At 45.7% G+C, this 19,010-nt stretch overlaps 1 protein-coding gene across 1 annotated transcript in view; it reads right to left on the reverse strand.

Annotated features, from left to right (window-relative positions):
* The window catches only part of POLN (DNA polymerase nu), a 134,899-nt gene that overhangs the window by 72,683 nt on the left and 43,206 nt on the right, over positions 1-19,010 (reverse strand). The window contains exons 11-15 of the mRNA XM_036279945.1: positions 13,667-13,750; positions 13,256-13,351; positions 4,606-4,662; positions 3,778-3,831; positions 3,116-3,181 (exon numbers count right to left, since the gene is read on the reverse strand). Of these exons, the coding sequence (XP_036135838.1) occupies positions 3,116-3,181; positions 3,778-3,831; positions 4,606-4,662; positions 13,256-13,351; positions 13,667-13,750 (357 nt within the window). The remainder of the gene's footprint in view (positions 1-3,115; positions 3,182-3,777; positions 3,832-4,605; positions 4,663-13,255; positions 13,352-13,666; positions 13,751-19,010) is intronic.

Genomic DNA, 19,010 nt, shown 5'->3' on the forward strand with positions numbered 1-19,010 from the left:
ATGAACGATACAATTCTGTTCTAGTAAATGTGTGTGTGTATGTGTGTGTGTGTGTGTGCATAAAGAGAGAAAAACAGAGGATGGTCACCAAAATATTAATGGTAGTTGTCACAGGGCTCTGGACCGTCATGTGACTTTTACTTTGTTATTTATATTTTTATGCATTGTTTGAATTTTTAGAATCATCACATATTATTCATAAAATAAAAAGCCATTTTAAGCATGACAAACAGAATACGTAGTTAAAAAGTTCAAGGGCAAAAGAAAAATGGAGAAAAACAATCCAACATTTTACAAAGGATTAATCCTTATTATACAGAAAGCTTTTCTATACCTATAAGAAAAAATTACATCCTCCAGAGACATGTGCAAATGACATGAACAGACAATTCATAGAAGAATAACTGTTTTATATATCAACCTCACTTAATTTTTTTTTTTTATCCTCATCCAAGGACACTTTTCCATTTTTTGTTCAGATAGAGTGGGAGGAAGAGAGAGAAAGAGAGAGAGAGAAACATCGACGTGAAAGGGACACATCGAGTGGCTGCCACCCGCACGACCCAACCAGGGCTGGGGACAAACTGTAGCCAAGGTACATGCCCTTAGCGGGAACCGAACCCGGGTCTCTGTGGACTGCAGGCTGCCGCTCTAACCGCTGAGCCAAACCAGCCAGAGCCTCACTTAATTTTTAAAGGAATCGAAATTTAAAAATCAAGCCAGGAAATAGTAACCAAACTGAAGACTCCTTTTATGGGCAAGGATATAGGGGACCCAGTGTCTCACATGTTGTTTGGTTGGGAATGTAACTTTTTTTTTTTTTTCCCTCATCCGAGGACATTTTTCCATTTTTTGTACAGACAGAGTGGGAAGGAGAGAGAGGAAGAGAGAGAGAGGGAAACATTGACGTGAAAGGGACACATCGAGTGGCTGCCACCCGCACGACCAGCCAGGGCCGGGGACAAACTGCAACCGAGGTACTGCCCTTAGCGGGAACCGAACCCGGGTCTCTCCAGACCGCAGGCGGACGCTCTAACCGCTGAGCCAAACCGGCCAGGGCGCAACTTTTTTTTTCCTGGAGGACAATACAGTAATGTGAAGCCTTAAAAATAAACACAGACTCTGACTCAGAAACTCCGTTGCTAGAGATTTGCGCTATGGAAATCAGCAGGAAAATGCACCAAAGGTATGGTGTCTCGGAATGAAACACTGGAAACTGAGGACAGTCCAAACGCCGTTGGCAGGGCCAGCTGCTCAGGGTGCAGCTCTCAGAACGATGAGGCTTCCAGGGCAAGGTGTGCCAATCACACACATTACGCTGATATCTCCTCTTTCCAAAATTCTACTGAAATAACAGAAAAATAAGTAAAACTAGAGTATCACTGGAAACCTGGGAGGAGCGCTACCCACAAACCAGAGACATTAGACATTTCTGGAAGAGAATAGTGCAGAGAAGAGAGTAATCTGGACATGCAGTAGAAAACAGGACCTTTACAGGAAAAAGAAAGACCCTCCATAAAAAGTCAGTTCTCCCAGGAGAAATCCCGGGTAACTCCTGGCTGAGGAGCGGCATCCACCATGGGAAAGGCACATCGGGGGCAGCAGGCTGGGAAATGGACAGAGCAGCAGGCGCAGCCCTGCTTCCAGATGCAGTCATGCTAGCGTGAGAATTAGTGTCAGCATCCGTACTAGTGCTGGCGCTGGTGCTAGTCAGCGGGATAAAGACCACAGAAGAGCTCTCTAAAGTGGGATGTCAAAAATAAGACCCTCCTCGGATGGGTTCGAGGCCCAAGATACAGCCGGTGACTTGAGAGTCCTCAGAGGGTGTCCTGCACCAAAAGCCACCGCTGTCGCACAGCCCAGGACAAGCCTGCCCAGTCCCAGCCACTCTCTTCTCTGCACGAGGTATACACACCCCTAAGGGCCCGGGTGCAGGCCTGGTAGGATGCAGTCCAAACTGCAAACTGGGGGACCCGTGGGATAGACATATCAGTACAAAGGAGAGGGAAAGAGGACCCACATTTGCTTTGTTAATCCTCACCCAAGGATATTTTTCCATTGGTTTTTAGATAGAGTAGAAGGGAGGGAGGGAGAGAGAGACATCGACATGAGGACACATTGATTGGTTGCCTCCTGCACAACCCTGACTGGGGCTGAGACTCAAACCTGCAACCTGGGTATGTGCCCTTGACCCAGGAATCGAACCCGCCACCCTTCGGTTTGCGGGCCTCCACTCTGACCACTGAGCCACACCGACCAGGGCCTCACATTTATTGTATAAACTTCCACATTACTTGAGTTTCACGTATTGAATTCATATATTTTTAAATAACTCAATTATTTACATCTAAATATAGATTCAGATCAATGTTGATGTATACTACCAAGGCTTCTTAAATAAAATTAAAGAGCATAAAACAAAAGTGTAGTTTTATTTTTGTAGAAAAGTCGTATGTTATAAAGACATGTGCTTAGCAAAAGTTCTGAAAGGACGACACCAAAGGTTAACCATGGCGGTTCTGCTTGGGGAGCACCAGGGGACTCGCATTGGGTTTTCTGAGTTGTTGGTTTTTTTTACATTTCTTTCCTGTACTTAAGGAACTAACTATTCCTGTAATGAGAAATTAGTAATGAGTTGTCTTTAATTCAAAAACATAAAACCACTTAGAAAGCTAATTGCTTTATGTGCTATTAAACCTGTACCCTAAATCCAGGGGCATTTCAGCCCCTTCGTCAGAGGGAGTTCTGAGCACAATGGAGGTGGGCACCAGAGCGTCAGGTATCCACCCATTTCTGGAAATCAGAAGCCGCCTGTTCAGCACAAATCTGAAAACAAAGAAGGGATGGGACTGGGGTGTCCAAGTGCATGACTCTCTGGAGGGAAAGAACCCCTCACTAACTCAACACTTCATGACAGCACGAACCATGTGCCTTGTCCTCCACTATGTTCCCAAAACATAGTAGGTGCTAAATAAATATTAACCGAATGAATAAACAGAAAAAAAAATCCACTCTAAAGGTATAGAGTGGAGGGGATAAAAAAAATCCACTCCATCGACATGGGGTCTGGCCCTCCTAGAAACAGAAACGCATTTAGCAAGGAGCACTGACTCACCGGGTGCTTGGCGGAAAGTCTTCCAGTCACAGTCCCAGTCTGGTTCCACGTGCAGGAAATGGAGCCCTTCGTCCGTTAGAAAGGATCCGTTTAAGCTCTAACAGTGCTATACAAAGTCACGAGTGCGCTGGGCCCATCAGTCCCTCCCGCTCCAGACAGCACACTCCCTGCTCTCCTCCAAGGCCCTAAGCCCCAACCCGACATGTCCTGGGTTTTAGACACTGCTGATGGGTGATCAGAGTGGGCAAGGAGATTTCCCCTCACCCCTGGAAACTGCAGTGGGTTTTTGAGTTACTTAAAAACCCTGTGCATGGGGAAATGGGCCCAAGGGGCTCAGCGTGGACTCAAGGTGGGCTGTGCATCCCAGACAAGCTGTGTGGCCGCAGGCAAGTCACAGAACATCTCTGACTGCAGACCTCCCTGAAACAACAGAGAGCTGCAGAGACGGCTGCGAAAGCACAAGGCCAGCCACACAGCCTCCGCGTCAGCACGCGCTTCTGAGGTAGAACGGGCCTTCTATAAAGAGGCAGAATAACAACAAAATCGTGGTTCACAGTTTGAGGTCTATTAGATGATTTCACCATTAACTAAAATGTAAAGAACTTCTGTAGTGATCTAAACTCACGTGCAAACCATATTCGTAATTTTTTAGCCTTGGTTACCTTCTTCATGCATGCTAGCAGTCCATCTACAAAGGCTGACTTGATCTTGTGAACCTAAATCACAAAGACAAAAGAATATTCATTGTAGAAGTGTTTAAATAGGAATAATCATCAAAGCCGTGTTTCATAGAGGGATGGGTATCAACTGCTGCCGTCACCCGAGGTGACTCCAGGATGCCTTAAAGTGGTTTGTTGGCCCACAGAATTAAACAACAGTGACCCACAGAGAACGGTGTCACCTGCCCCTTTCAAATGCATTTATCACTGGGAATCATTCTTTCACAGAAAAGTTACAAGGATAAACGGGCGCTCCCACACACCTGCCACTAAGCGTGCCCTGTGGTTCCCTCTTAGTCCTCTTTCAGTCCTTTCATTACTTCACAAACAACAGAGAACTGGCAACAGGTGTGTGAAGAGAGACCATGAGTAGCTGCAGGGGCAGCGGGGGCATGTCAGTAACCAAGACCTGCTAATGCACAATGGTAAGACACGGCTGGGAGCCATTTCACCAGGCCAGGCCACAGGGTACGGGAGGAGGCTTCTGACCTCAGTGCCTATGGGAGTCTACGTCACACTGAAGTCACACACTGACACACCAAGTAGTTTCTTAGCGCTTCCATTGGTGCCCTTCGATGCTGAGTGGGGCTGCCTGCAGACGTGCATGTAGCCGTGTCAGGGGACAGGCAAGCAGTGCTGACACAGGCCAACCTGAACAAACTCTTCCCTTCGGGAACCTGTCAGGCAACCTCAGTGATTATGGATTTCTGTTAACAGAGACGGTGCCATATGCTTCCCCTTCATCACCAACTTACAACAAAGTTAACTCACCTGCCTATATTCCAAAATGATCTTGGGTAATGGATGGAGGTCTTGCAGAGCATTTAACTAAAACATGAGAATAAATAGCATTGATATAATTCATTCATTTAATTTTAACATTTCAAACACTTATTTTTAGATGGAGAAAGTCCTAATAAGAAAATAGCCTACGTTGAGCATATTTTCCAAAATGAAGATTCATAATCAACTCAGTTTATCAAGCGTCCTAATCTTAATCCCTTACAAAATCACCATTGTCCTTTGGGAGCTAAAGGCATTTCAGGGGAGCTGGATGCGATTTTGATGAGTGACATCTACATCTAGGGTGTGTAAAATACCACATGGCAGCCATGGCCTGTGTAGTTCAGTTGGCTGAGCGGTGTCCTGTATACCAAAAGGTTGGCGGTTTGATTCCCGGCCAGGGCACATACCTAGGTTGCTGGTTGGATCCCCTGTTGGGGCTCCTATGGGAGGCAACCAATTAATGTTTTTTTTCTGTCTCTTTCTCCTCCTCGCTTCTTCTCTCTAAAAATCAATTTAAAAATTATTTAAAAAATACCACATGGCAGAGTAAACTGAGAAAATGCCTACAAATGTGTAACTTGCTAGTTCAGGAACACCCATCTGAATCACAGCGATCTGGGCATACAGTCGGGAGGTAACGTTGGAACATGAATCTGGATTTTGAAATTAATTTTAAAAAGTCAAAAGATAACATAGAGCAAGTGAAAAATCGTTAAGAGCACGATTTGTTAAATTATCACAAAGTGAACACACTTGGGTTTGCCCAGATGGACCATTTCAGGTTCCCAGGCAGGCCCCTGCCCCTCCACATGCCTGACTTCCACCATCCAGGCCCCTTTTCCCCGGTTTTGAACTTCGCATCAACAGAATACGATAGGTGCTCTCTGCGTGGCTTCTTTTGTTCATCACTGCGGCTCTAAGGTTCACCCATGTTGTCGTGGGAAGAGTATGTCATTTACTTGTAATGCTGTGTTGTTTGAACGTGGGTCAGCTGTTTCTCCACCCCGCCGTCGATAGCTAGGTGGGCTGTTAGGCAAAGGGTGCTGCTCTGAACATTCTGGTACAGACGTTGGTTGATAACGTCCACAGTTCTCTCGACTGCGTCCATGTGGAGGCGTGAGAATGCCGGGTCACCTGCGGCAGACGACACCAGCCAGTTCCTCAGAAACACGTGGAAACCCAGGCGCTCTGTGTCTCTGGTAACACATCATCCTTGGTCTCAAGTCTGGCCATTCTAGTAAAGTGAAGTAGTATCTCGCCTTGCTTTTTTTTTTTTTTTTTTTCCTCACCCGAGGACATTTTTCCATTTTGTTGTTCAGGTAGAGTGGGGGGGAGAGAGAGGAACAGAGAGAGAGAGAGAGAAGCATCGACGTGAAGGGACACATCGAGTGGCTGCCACCCACACAACCAACCAGGGCCGGGGACAAACTGCAACCGAGGTACGTGCCCTTAGCGGGAACCGAACCCGGGTCTCTCCAGACCGCAGGCCGACGCTCTAACCGCTGAGCCAAACCGGCCAGGGCGCTTTTTTTTTTTTTTAATCCTCACCCAAGGATATTTTTTCTATTTATCTTCAGATAGAATGGAAGGAGAGAGAGGGAGAGAGAGAAACATCGACGTGAGAGGGACATATTGACAGGTTGTCTCCAGTGCAATCCCAACCAGGGCTGGGACGAACCAAAACCGAGGTATGGGCCGCTGACCAGAATCGAACCTGCCACTCACTGGTCAGCAGGCTGACGCTCTAACCACTGTGCTAAACCACCCAGGGCTCTCGCTGTGCTTTTTTTTTTTTTATCCTTACCCAAGGATATTTTTGCATTTTTATGTTGTGATAGAGCGGGAGGGAGAGAGGGAGGAAAAGAGAGAAAGAAACATCGATGTGAGAAACACATCGAGTGGTTGCGACCTACACAACCCCAACCGGGGCCAAGGACAAACTGCAACTGAGGTACAGGCCCTTAGTGGGAACCGAACCCAGGCTTCTCTGGTCTGTGGGCTGACGCTCTAATCGCTGAGCCAAACCGGCCAGGGTGATCTCACCGTGCTTTTAAAGTGTATTTTCCCCAGTGACTGAGAAAGTCAAATAGCATTCAAATATTTTTTGACTAATTGTGGATTTCCTTTCAATAAATACCTGTTCATGTCTTTTGCCTGTTTGAAAAACTGGTTTGTGTCTTTCTTCTTGATTTGTGAGAATTCATTAGTCTGGACAGGGTTTTCTTTTAGTCCGTTATATTTACTGGAAACATATTCTAACCCTGTGTGGCTTGCTTTTTCACTTGTTTGGTGGTGTCTTTTCTTAAACAGAGGTTCTTACTTTTACTGCTGTCCAATTTACCGACCTCTCTCTTCACAGTCAATGCTTTGTGTCCTGAGAATGGTTGGCTACGTCAAGATCTTGAAGATATTCTCTTATCTTCTAGTCTTTACTGTTTTGCTTTTCATATGTTGATAAACAACTCACATGGAATTTGTGTGTGTGGTGTGAAGCAGGGGTCCGGAGGCACTGTCCCCTTATCATTTACATCACCAACCTGCTGACTCACTGCTCTGCAGCGCTACCCTCTCAGAGGTCACGCGTTCCATACACATGTGAAGGTCTGTTTGTGGATTCTCTATCCTGGTCCCTTGGTCTGTTTGTTTATCCTTGAATCAATACCACATTGGACTGTTTCGTTCGTTCCTAGTAATTTCTATTGCTTTATGATTAGTCTAGATACCCAATAGACTAAATCTTCCAATAGTGCTTTATTTACCAACATTCTCTTGGTTCTTAGTTTCTTGCATTTCCATATAAATATGGGGATCAGCTTGCCAATTTCTACCAAAAAAACTTCTGCTAAGGATTTAATTACGATCATTTTTGAATCTATGAATTAACTTGAGGAGAACGGGTGCTCACTGTAATGTAACATATACAGCATAGAACAGCATCCCTCTCTTCGCATGAAGACTGAAGACGGGGCTTGGGCGGCTCAGAGAAACCTGAACGGCAGAGCCAACACTGCCCAGGGAGGAACCCTGACTTGGCATCATCCGGAATTGCCATTTTCTGAGAAAAGTTATTCTCGCGGAGATGAAAGTGCATGAAAATACTTAGCCCAAAAAAACTGCTTGAGATCCACTAAATCTCCTTATCCTGAATACCTTGTTCACAAAACACCTTTCTGCCTGTATATCTGGAATGAGCTGCCTAGGAACACTTGAAAATAATTAAGTGTTTGATCTCATAAAAACTCTGGGTGGCGCCCTACCAGAGTTGGTTAACGATCAGGGGCAGAGTGCCCTCAAGTTTGATCGAACACTCCCCGTGCGGGCTCCTGACGCCACATTCTTATCTCCCCTCTCTGTGGCCACCCGTTGGTACCTCCTCTCTCTGGCTTCTCACGGGCAGTTTCTGAGTCCAGTTCCCTGGTTATCAGTGCTGCCTGTCATTAATCAGCTGGGGAGTTTTAAAAACATGTCCATGACTGGGCCGCCCAGCCCGCAGGCTCTGACTCCAAGGATCAGCCACGCGTCTGAGTTTTTCCAAAGCTCCCGCCAGGGTAAAGGACCACCAACCCAGGCAACCTCAATAAACTTCAGCTGACCACCTCCAGGTGCATATCTCTGGTGCAAGACTTCTCCTCACAGATCCAACTCCTCATGTGACATCTCTGCATCAAAGTCTTGTGAACACTTCTGTCTCAACATGTCCAAGACTGAGCCCTTTACTGCCCCACCACCAATAAACTGTTCCCTTCCTAGTTTTCCCTGAGGAGTGGCCAGCTCTGCTCAGGTGCAGGACTAAGAAAACCAGGAACTACCTCAATTCCTGACTTTTGTTCACTCACAGAAGTTTCTTTCTGTTCTAAAAATGCTCTGAAAATCCATCTGCTTTGCCCATCTTCACTGCCATCCCTTGGACTACGAGACGTCAGTTCCCACATCCAGTGACAGCCTCTCAGTGAGCCTCCTCCAGTCAGACAAGACATACCACACACCTGCCAGACCAGCCAGACTCGGGACCCTGGCCCCACCGTGTGCTGGTGGAGAGGCGAAATGGTGCCGCCACACTGGAAGACAGTTTGAGGGTCTCTTACAAAACAAACATGTGCTTATCATATGATCCAGCAATCCTACTTCTTGGTTGTTTACTCAAAGGAGTTGAAAACTTATGTCCACACAAAACCCTGGACACAAGTGTTTTAAAAGCTTTACTCATAACTGCCAAAAGTTAGAGGTAACCAAAATGTCCCTCAGTAGATGAATGGCAAATAAACTGTTACATCCAGACAATGGAATGTTATTCAGCATTAAAAAGAAATGAGCTATTAAGCCATGAAAAGACATGGAGGAACTTTAAATGCATATTCCTAAGTGAAAGAAGCCAATCTGAAAAGGCTGCACACTGTATGAATTCCAAGTTTATGACGTTCTGGAAAAGACAGAACTATGGGCACAGTGAGAAGATCACGGGTTGCCGGGGGTTAAAGGGAGGGAGGGATGACCAGGTGGAGTGCAGAGGACTTTTAGGGCAATGAAATTGCTCTGTATAAAGTATAATGGTGGGTACATGTCATCATACATTCGCCCAAATCCTCTGAATGTGCCGTATCAGGAGTGACCCTAATGTGCACTGTGGACTCTGGGTGGTGATGTTGTGTCAAGGCAGGTTCAATGCCCGAAACAAATGTACCCGTGATAGGGACGCTGCTATCAAGTGGGAAGTGTTGGTAGTGGGTGAGGCTGTGTATGCAGGGAGGGTGGATAGGAGGTCTATGAGACTTCTCTGTACCTTCTGTGTATGCATGGGGGTGGACACGGGGTCTGTGAGACTTCTCTGTACCTTCTGTGTGTGCATGGGGGGTGCACAGGGGGTCTGTGAGACTTCTCTGTACCTTCTGCTGAATTTTTCTGTGACCTAAAACTGATCTAAAAGGTAAAGTCCGCTAAAACCATATCTATGATCAAGTGCGCCTTTCTTGACTGGTTCCTGGCCACCCCTTCATCTAGTATGAGGGAGGGGAAGGGAAGCAGAGAAAAGGAGTCTTAGTTTTGAACTGAGAGCTATGTGCATGTGTTTCCTAGTAAAAGTTCATGTTTTGTAAGTGCACAGAAGAGTATGGTCTGCCCAGTTGAATAAGAGAGTAAGGCTAGTGTGATTTAGGTCAAGCATGTCTTTGTGGGAAAATTCAGGTCGTTGTCTTAATTCTGTCTGCAAGAAAGCACATCAACACCGGAAGAGTGACTCCTCTCCTTGCGCTGTTGGTTACCCATCTCAAAGCACCAAGGAACAGCGAAGGGAAGGACAACACTGCCAGCTGGTGCCAGGACAGAGAATAAGTCAGCCCAGGACCCCCATGCAGGTGTGGCCAGAAGGGACTGTACGGCTTCCCCGGGCACCACACTGCTAGGACTGGCACACTGCCCAGATTGGCCACGAGGGTGCTGAAATCCACACCAGTGTCTCCAGCGAGCTGGGAACTGCTCCCCGATCTCCGTGAACGAATCCCAGACATCACTTCGGTCTACCAGGTGCTAGCTCTGGACTGGCTGGTTTTGGGGATGCAGCGAACAAGTCAGATGAGGTCTTTGCTCTGGGCAACCTACATCCTCATGGAATAAGCAAACAAGTGACTAACAGCGAGCTGTGTGCAGAGAGGAAATCAGGGTGAAGAAATGGGTCGTAACTGGGTACTTTGCTGTCCTCTCTGTGACCAGAGGAGTTGCTTCTGCGAGCAACACAAGCTGACAGCGTGAAGACAGGCAGGCGGAATCTGTGAAAACAGTCTCCGAGGAAAGGACTGTGCAGAGGCCCTGGGCAGCAGGTATGCTCAGTGGGGGCCAGTGGTGCTGAGCAAGGCCAGGTAAGTGTCAGGGTCAGACCCAAGGGCCTGGGAGACATGCTGAAGAGCTTGGATTTTATTCTAAGTGTCATAGAAAGCCACTGGAAGTTCAAGTCACAGGAGTGACATGGCTTTGCTTTGCTTTGCTTTATTTATCCTTACCTGAGGATATATTTATTGATTTTTAAAGAGAGAAGGGAGAGAGAGAAAGAAACCTTGATGTAAGAGAAAAACATCAATCATGTGTCCCTCGTGAGAATCAAACCCACAACCTGGGCATTGCCCTGACTAGGAATTGAATCTACAACCTTTTGGTGTATAGGATGATGCTCCAACCAACTGAGCCACGAGGCCAGGGCGTGACTGATTTGTCTAGTGCTCCAGACCACTGTGCCTGAGGTAATGAATAACCGCAGGGCAGGCAAGAGAGCAGAGGCGGAGACTGCTCAGGAACCCTGGGAGCCTCCTGGGGGAGATAAAGGGGTGGAAGTGTGTCTGCAGGGAAGTAGGCAAACTCAGGACACATTCTGCAAGGAGGGATTGGGAGACTTGCTGTCAGGTGAGGCTCAAAGAAAATCAAAGATGAGTCCTAGGTTTTTGGATGAAGAAGCTCATAATATTATTGCTTTTTTGAAAACATATATGTCAGGCATAGTCCTAAATACACACACACACACACACACACACACACACATGCATGCACGCACACTGAATCCTCACAAGATTCTAGTAGGGAGATTACTATCATAATCCTTCTTCTACAGATTGGGAAACTGAGGCACAAAGCAGTCAAGTAATGTGGCCCAGGTTGTACAGGTGGGCATGGTGGCTAACCCCACTGCCCTCGCTCCCTACTGCTGGCTCCCAAGGACACAGAGGGCAGGCCATCACTGAGGTGGGGAAGCCTTGCGGAAGAGGATGAGGCCAGGTCTCCGCAGTGGAACAGGGCTCCACAGCAGTCCATGGCTCACTCGACAGCGACACCTGAGCCTCTGAGGCTGGTGTGGGGACAGTCGGCAAGCGAGGGGCTCCACCAGGCTGCGATGAGCAGAAAGTGAAATGATGGACAGGCAAGATGCATGGGGAGTCTGGAAGCAAACTGTCCTCTGCTGCAAAGCTGAAGGCCGGCTGAGGCACAGAGAGCGCGCTGGGGCCTCTTCGCTGCTTCTAAGCAGAGGGACAGGAGTATGCTTTTCAGCGCCGCTCTGCATGCCTTCAGCAACGCCACCTGCTGGATCTGAGTGTCTGTGTAGGCTCCGCCACTCCTAGAATCTCCCGACTCCCTGCCTTTTAATTGTTTTAATTGACTGATTTTAGGGAGAGAGAGAGAAACATCGACTTGTTGTTCCACTTATTGATATATTCCTTGGTTGATTCTTGTATGTGCCCTGACTGGGGATTGAACCCACAACCTTGGTGTATTGGGATGATGCTCTATCCCACAGACCTCCTCCTTGTCTCTAATAAATGGAACTCCCCAGCAACTCCACTTCTGGGAAGATACTGAAGAAATCCCCGAAGTGTTTGAAAGAATACATGCACTCCTATGTCCACTGCAGTGTTGTGTACAGTAGCCAAACTATGGAAACAGCCCAAGTGCCCATCAGTAGATGAGTGGATAAAACAGCTGTGGTACATTTCCACAGTAGAATACTACTTGGCCGTAAAATAACAAGGAAATCTGACCCTTTGCGACAGCATGGATGAACCTCGAGAGTTTTATGCTAAGTGAAGTAAGCCAGTCAGAGAAAGATAAGTACCATATGACCTTACTCATATGTGGAATCTAATGAACACAATAAACTAACAAACAAAACAGACTCATAGATACAGAGAACAGGCTGGCAGGTGTCAGAGGGGAGGAAGTGGGGGTCTGGGTGAAAAGGTAAGGGATTAAGCATAAAACACACACACAACACCTCATGGATACAGACAACAGTGTGGTGATTATCAGGGGGAACGGGGAGTGGGGGAGGTAGAAGAGGATAAAAGGGGATAAATGGTGATGGAAGGAAACTTGACTTGGGGTGGTAAACACACAATGTAATATACAGATGATGCCTTATAGAACTCTATACCTGAAACCTATATAATTTTTTTTATCCTCACCCGAGGACATTTTTCCATTTTTTGTACAGTCAGAGTGGGAGGGAGAGAGAGGAAGAGAGAGAGAGAGAAACATCGACATGAAAGGGACACATCGAGTGGCTGCCACCCGCAAGACCCAACCAGGGCCAGGGACAAACTGCAACCGAGGTACAGGCCCTTAGCGGGAACCGAACTGGGTCTCTCTGGACCGCAGGCCGACGCTCTAACCACTGAGCCAAACTAGCCAGGGCTGAAACTTATATAATTTTATTAACCAATGTCACCCCAATAAATTCAATAAAGAATAATTTAAAGTGTAAAAGAAAGTATTCTTCTCAAGAGAAGGGTCAACATTTTCTAGAATGCATGGGTGAGGGGAACGCTGACAACCTTCCCCATTTCCAGCCTCTTGCAGGGCATGAAAACAGAGAGCTTGTGACTGGTTGTCATGAACTTGGTTTTCAGAGCAAAATTCCACGAAATTGTTCGTTGTAGGACTCAAGCCAACGGGTGGCTTCCGGAGAATGGTCCAGCTGCCTCTTTCTCCTTGGTTCATGACTAGAAGGGCAACAACCTTAGGTGGGGGCAATGATCAACTCGAACTGGCTGGCCTGGGCACTGCCAGCATGTCCTGCCTCTGGGCAAGGCGGGCCTGACTGCTGACTGGCATGTAGACATGCTATTGTTTCCAGAAGGGGGTGATTTTCAAACCTTACCACGGCTTCAGATGTGGACAGGTGTCCCCGCAGCCCCGTCCTGGGAAGAGTCTCTGTTGGACTCAGCAGGTGCAGCTTTAGTTTGCCAAAGAGGATCTTCGACAGGAGAATTACATGTAATGAGAGGGCCCCAGATGTGGGAGACGTGAAACATTACTAGAACAGGGTTAAAGTAACCAGCCAGAGAGGACACACGACTACATGGTACAAAATGCTTAGATTTTGATTTAGTACTTTCTTGGACTTAAAGGCTTTGAAGTGACTTTCAATGTGAAACAACATGAACTTACAACATAAAATTGTTGGTTTTCAGATAACCCACATAAAATAGTATATACAAATTCAGACTAAATCTCCCTTAACCCCCGAATAAGAACTATGTTTTAGAAAAGAACCGGAATGTGGCTTTACCTCTCGAAGCTGGTTACTGCTTGTTATGAGAAACGGTTCTCCTGCAACAAGATGGGCATCTCGCTCCAGCTCCTTGAGACGAGACTGTGAATGTGATCAACACGACCTCGTTAACAGTTTATGATGATTTTATTTGTTCACCAAACAGTTCCCAACAAAAGCTCTTATAAGAATAAAAATACATATTTTAGACATTGAAAATGCATATTTGGACTCTTGGTGGGATACTCAGGCTCATAGGATCACTCTCCCCCAGACCTAAGGAAACAAACTGAAAAAAACAAAAACAGCAAAAAAAAATTCACCAAAATGAGGGAGGGGAAGAATGAATTCTCCAGCCACATTATCACTAGAAAGGGGATCTAGCATCACATTATAAACATCAAAACATCCTACGTATCCCAAGGCAGAAGAGTTAGGGCCAAACTGCATGGTGACCACTCTGTCCTCAGAGACAGAGCTGCGGAGAAACAGAGACAGCGCTCTGAGAGACCTCACCAACCCAACCAAACAGAGCAGAGAAAGAGAATGTACTGAATTTATAAACCCCTTTCCCATCACCATCTTGGTCAGAAGAAAAGTAGAAGGCAACCAAGACTTAAATATATATATATATATTTTGAACTGCAGGCCGATGCTCTAACTGCTGTGCCAAACCAGCCAGGACAAAAAAAAAAAAAAAATTATTTTGAAAGAAAAGAGAGCTGAGTCAAATAAACCAATCTTGGTCAAATATCATCTGCATTCTACTCTTCAGAACTGCCTTGAGGCTGAAATTCCTAAAGAAGTTTAAAAATAGGGGCCAGGTGCTGAATAACACAAAAAGGGGTATCTAAGCAGAAAAAGAACTCAGGAACAACTGCCTCAGTCAGAGTGTGCCCAAACTCTGCCTTCAAGAACAAGTGGTCAAAACCACAACAACAAGACAAGAAACAAAGCATTAAAAGACAGACCTGGGTCCCTTCAGGAATAAGTCATACCTTAGGAAACAAAAAATTCAGTAAAAAATTGTTTGATCTCAAAAAATGAAGAAAGAACATGAACTTCCAGTTGAAATGACACAGTCAATTCACACAGTAATGTATTCCTTGTGTTTAAGCACACAGCGTAATGGGTAAGGATAAAAAGAGGAAAACAAAAAGACAGACCGCTTCAAACAAAACAAAACATAAACATCTCCTCAGAGCAGAAATACATGAGAACTACAAAGAGAACAGCAGGCAGAGCTGAGGCCAAAGCCCAGCTGGGCGCCAGGCCTGGAGCCAGCAGCCAGGCTGGAGGCCCCGTCATGCTGTGAATCGGGGTTATTTCCACTCCATCTGCAGCTACTTCCTGATGTCTTGAACACCTCAAAGTCATACATAAGGATTAGAATCAACTTCTTCCCAAATTCTGTTACTTTTGATATTTTGACCTTTTCCCATAAATCATGAATGCTCTTAATGGCATCTAGAATGGTGAATCCTTTCCAGAAGGTTTTCAATTTATATTTCCCATTCCATGAGAGGAATCCCCATCTACGGCATCTACAGCCTTAAGATATATATTTCTTCAATAATAAGATTTGGAAATCAAAATTGCTCCTTGATCCATGGGCTGCAGAATGGGTTAGCAGGAATAAAAACAACATTAATTTCATTGATCATCTCCTTCAGAGCTCTTGGGTGATCTGGTACATTGTCAGTGAGCAGTAATATATGGAAATGATTTTTTTTTTTTTCCTGAGCAGGAGCTCTCAACAGTGGGCTCAAAATATTCAGTAAACCATACTGTAAACAGATATGCTGTGTTCCGGGCTTTGTTGTTCCATTTGCAGAGCGCAGGCAGAGTAGATTCAGCATAATTCTTAAGGGCCCCAGGGTTTTGGAATGGTAAGTGAGCACTGGCTTCAACTTAATGTCACCAGTTGCATTAGCCCCTCACAAGAGAGTCAGCCTGTCCTGTGAAGCTTTGAGGCCAGGCACTGACTTCTCCTCTCTGGTTATAAAGGTCCCAGATGGCTTCTTCTTCCAATATAAGGCATTTCATCTACATTGAAAATCTGTTCTTGAGTGTGGCCACCTTCATTAATTTTCTTAGCTGATCTTCTGGATGACTTGCTGCAGCTGCCACTTTACTTCATTCACACTTACGTTATGAAGACAGCTTCTTTCCTTAAACCTCATGAACCAACCATTGCCTGCTTCAAACTTTCCTCCTGCAGCTTCCTCACCTAGCTCAGCCTTCAGAGAATTGAAGAGAGCTAGGGCCTTGCTCTGGATTAGGCTTTGGCTTAAGGGAATGTTGTGGCTGGTTTGATCTATTCAGACCACTAAAACTTTCTCCGTATGAGAAATAAGGCCATGTAACTTTCTTATTACTCGTGTGTTCACTGGAATAGCACTTTTAATTTCCTTCAAGAACTTTTCCTTTGCATTCATACTTGTTTTGTGCGAATCCTACCTAGCTTTTGGCTTGTCTTGGCTTTCAACATGCCTTCCTCACCAAACTTAATCATTTCTAGCGTAAGACTCTTCCTTTCACTTGAACACTTAAAGGCCATTGCTGAGTTATTATTATTATTGATTTTAGAGAGAAAGAGAAAGGGGGGGAGAGAGAGAAAGAAAAAGAGGGGGGGAGAAAGAGATAAACATTGATTTGTTGTTCGACTTTTTTTTTTTTTTTAATCCTCACCAGATGATACTTTTTCCATTTTTTGTTCAGACAGAGTGGGAAGGAGAGAAAGGAAGAGAGAGAGAGAGAGAGAGAGAAACATTGATGTGAAAGGGACACATCGAGTGGCTGCCTCCCGCAAGACCCAACCAGGGCCGGGGACAAACTGCAACCGAGGTATATGCCCTTAGCGGGAACCGTACCAGGTCTCTCTGGACTGCAGGCTGACGCTCTAACCACTGAGCCAAACCGGCCAGGGCTGTTGTTCAACTTTTTAATGCATTTCATTGGTCACTTCTTGTATGCGCCCTGACCAGGGATTAAACCTGCTACCTTGGTGTATTGGGACAATGCTCTCTAACCAACTGAGCTACCTGGCCAGGGCTTGATTGTTGGGTTATTAATTGGCCTAATTTCAATACCCTTGGTCCTAGTAAATAAGAAGGCCTGAGGAGAGGGAGAGAGACATGGGCATGGCTAATTGGTGGAACAGTCAGAACACACACATTTACCGATTATGTTCGTGGTCTTATATGGACATGGTTACTGGCACCACAAAACAACGACAATAGTAACAATGACAATAGATCATTAATCACAGATCACCAAGACAAATGCCATAATAATAAAAAAAATTGAAATATTGTGAGAATTACAAAAATGTGACACAAAGACAAGAAGTGAGTAAATGCTATTAGAAAAATGGCACCAATGCACTTGCTCAACGCAGGATTGCCACGAACTTTGGACATGCCAAACATGCAGTGTCTCTGAGGTGCAACAAAGCACAGAGCAATGCAACAGCTGTGCCTGCACTTAGGAATTAACTTGGCCAGGGAGTCGAAAGACTTGCACAATGAACTGCAAAACACTGTTGAAAGAGATTTAAAAGGACATAACTGGAAACATGTATGGCTTGGAAGACTTAATATACTGAGATGTAAAGACTACTCAAGTGATCTAGAGTCCACTCAATCCCTATCAAAATCCAGAGACATTTTTTTCAGAAATAGAAAAATCCATTCTAAAATTCATAGGAAATTTCAAGAGACTCTGAGAAGCCAAAAATTTTGAAAAAGAACAAAACTGGAGTACTCACAGATTCTTATTTTAAAATTTACTATGAAGCATAAAGACAGATATGTAGACCTAGGGAACAGAATAGTGAGTCCGGAAACAAACCCTTGGATATATGGTCAAATGATTTTGGCAAGGGTTCCCAGACCATTCAGTGGAGAAAGGACAGTTTTTTCAACAAATGGTGCTGGGAAAACTGGATATCCACATACAACAAAGTGAAGTTGGACCCATACCTAATACCATATGCAAAATACCCAAAGTGGATCAAAGAATTAAATGTAAGACCTAAAACAATAAAACTCTTAGAAGAAAATAGGATAAATTTTCATGACATTGAATTTGGCTGTGATTTTTTAGATATGATACCAAAGGCACAAGTAACAAAAGAAAACATAGAAAAGTTAGGCGCTGGCCAGTTTAGCTCAGCGGTTACAGCATCAGCCCTTGACCAAAACATCTTGGGTTTGATTCCCAGTCAAGAGCATGTACCTGGGCTGCAGGTTCATTCCTGGCCCTGGACTGTGTGGGAAGCAACCAATCAATGTGTTTCTCTCACATCAACCTTACTCTCTCTCTCTCTCTCTCTCTCTGTCTTTTTCTCCCTCCATCCCTTCCACTCTATGTAAAAAATCAATGGAGTCCAGTGGGTGTGGCTCAGTGGTTGAGCGTTCCCTGCACCAGTGGTTGCCGGTTTTATTCCCGGTCAGGGCACATGCTCAGGTTGTGGGCCTGATCTCCAGTGGGGGGCATGCAGGAGGCGGCCAATAGATGTTCTCTCTCATGGATGTTTCTATTTCTCTCTCCCTCTCCCTTTCTCTCTCTCTAAGATCAACAAAAGAAAAAAAAATGTTAAAAAATAATAATAAATGAATAAATAAATAAATGTAAAAAAATATCTCGGGTGAGGATTAACCAAAACAGAAAGGGGTGGGGGTCCCAGCAGCCTAGGCAACGGGAGAAGTGGCAGCAGCCAGGCAGCCCAAGTTCCCGAAGCCACAAGGCGCCACGGCCCTCAGGCACTCAGATGCCCAAGAGGAGGTCGAGGGGACTGTGAAGGAGGAGCCCAAGAGGAGGTCGGGGAGGTTGTCAGCCAAACCTGCTCCTGCAAGAGTGGAAACAAAGCCAAAAAAGGCGGTGGGAAAGGATAAATCTGCAGACAAGAAAGTGCTCAGCGGTTGGAGCGTCGGCCTGCAGTACAGAGAGACCCGGGCTCGGTTCCCGCTAAGGGCGCGTACCTCGGTTGCAGTTTGTCCCCGGCCCTGGTTGGTTGTGCGGGTGGCAGTCACTCGATGTGTCCCTTCGCGTCGATGTTTCTCTCTCTCTCTCCCTCCCGCTCTATCTGAACAAAAAATGGAAAAATGTCCTCGGGTGAGGATAAAAAAAAAAAGAAAGTGCAAACGAAAGGGAAAGGGGAGAAAGGGGAAAGCAGGCCGAAGTGGCTGACCAGGAACCTCAAGATCTACCCACGGAAGATGGAGAAACTGAAACGAGGAGAGTCCAGCCTCAGATGAAGCAGGAGAGAAAGAAGCCCAGTCTGGTTAATATCATGTACCCTGTCTGACCAGTGGTCCCTGTCTCCCTTCCTGTACAATCCAGAGGAATATTTTTATCA

This window comes from Molossus molossus, unplaced genomic scaffold (genome assembly GCF_014108415.1).
Source record: "Molossus molossus isolate mMolMol1 unplaced genomic scaffold, mMolMol1.p scaffold_m16_p_1, whole genome shotgun sequence".
NCBI classification, from domain to species: Eukaryota; Metazoa; Chordata; class Mammalia; order Chiroptera; family Molossidae; genus Molossus; species Molossus molossus.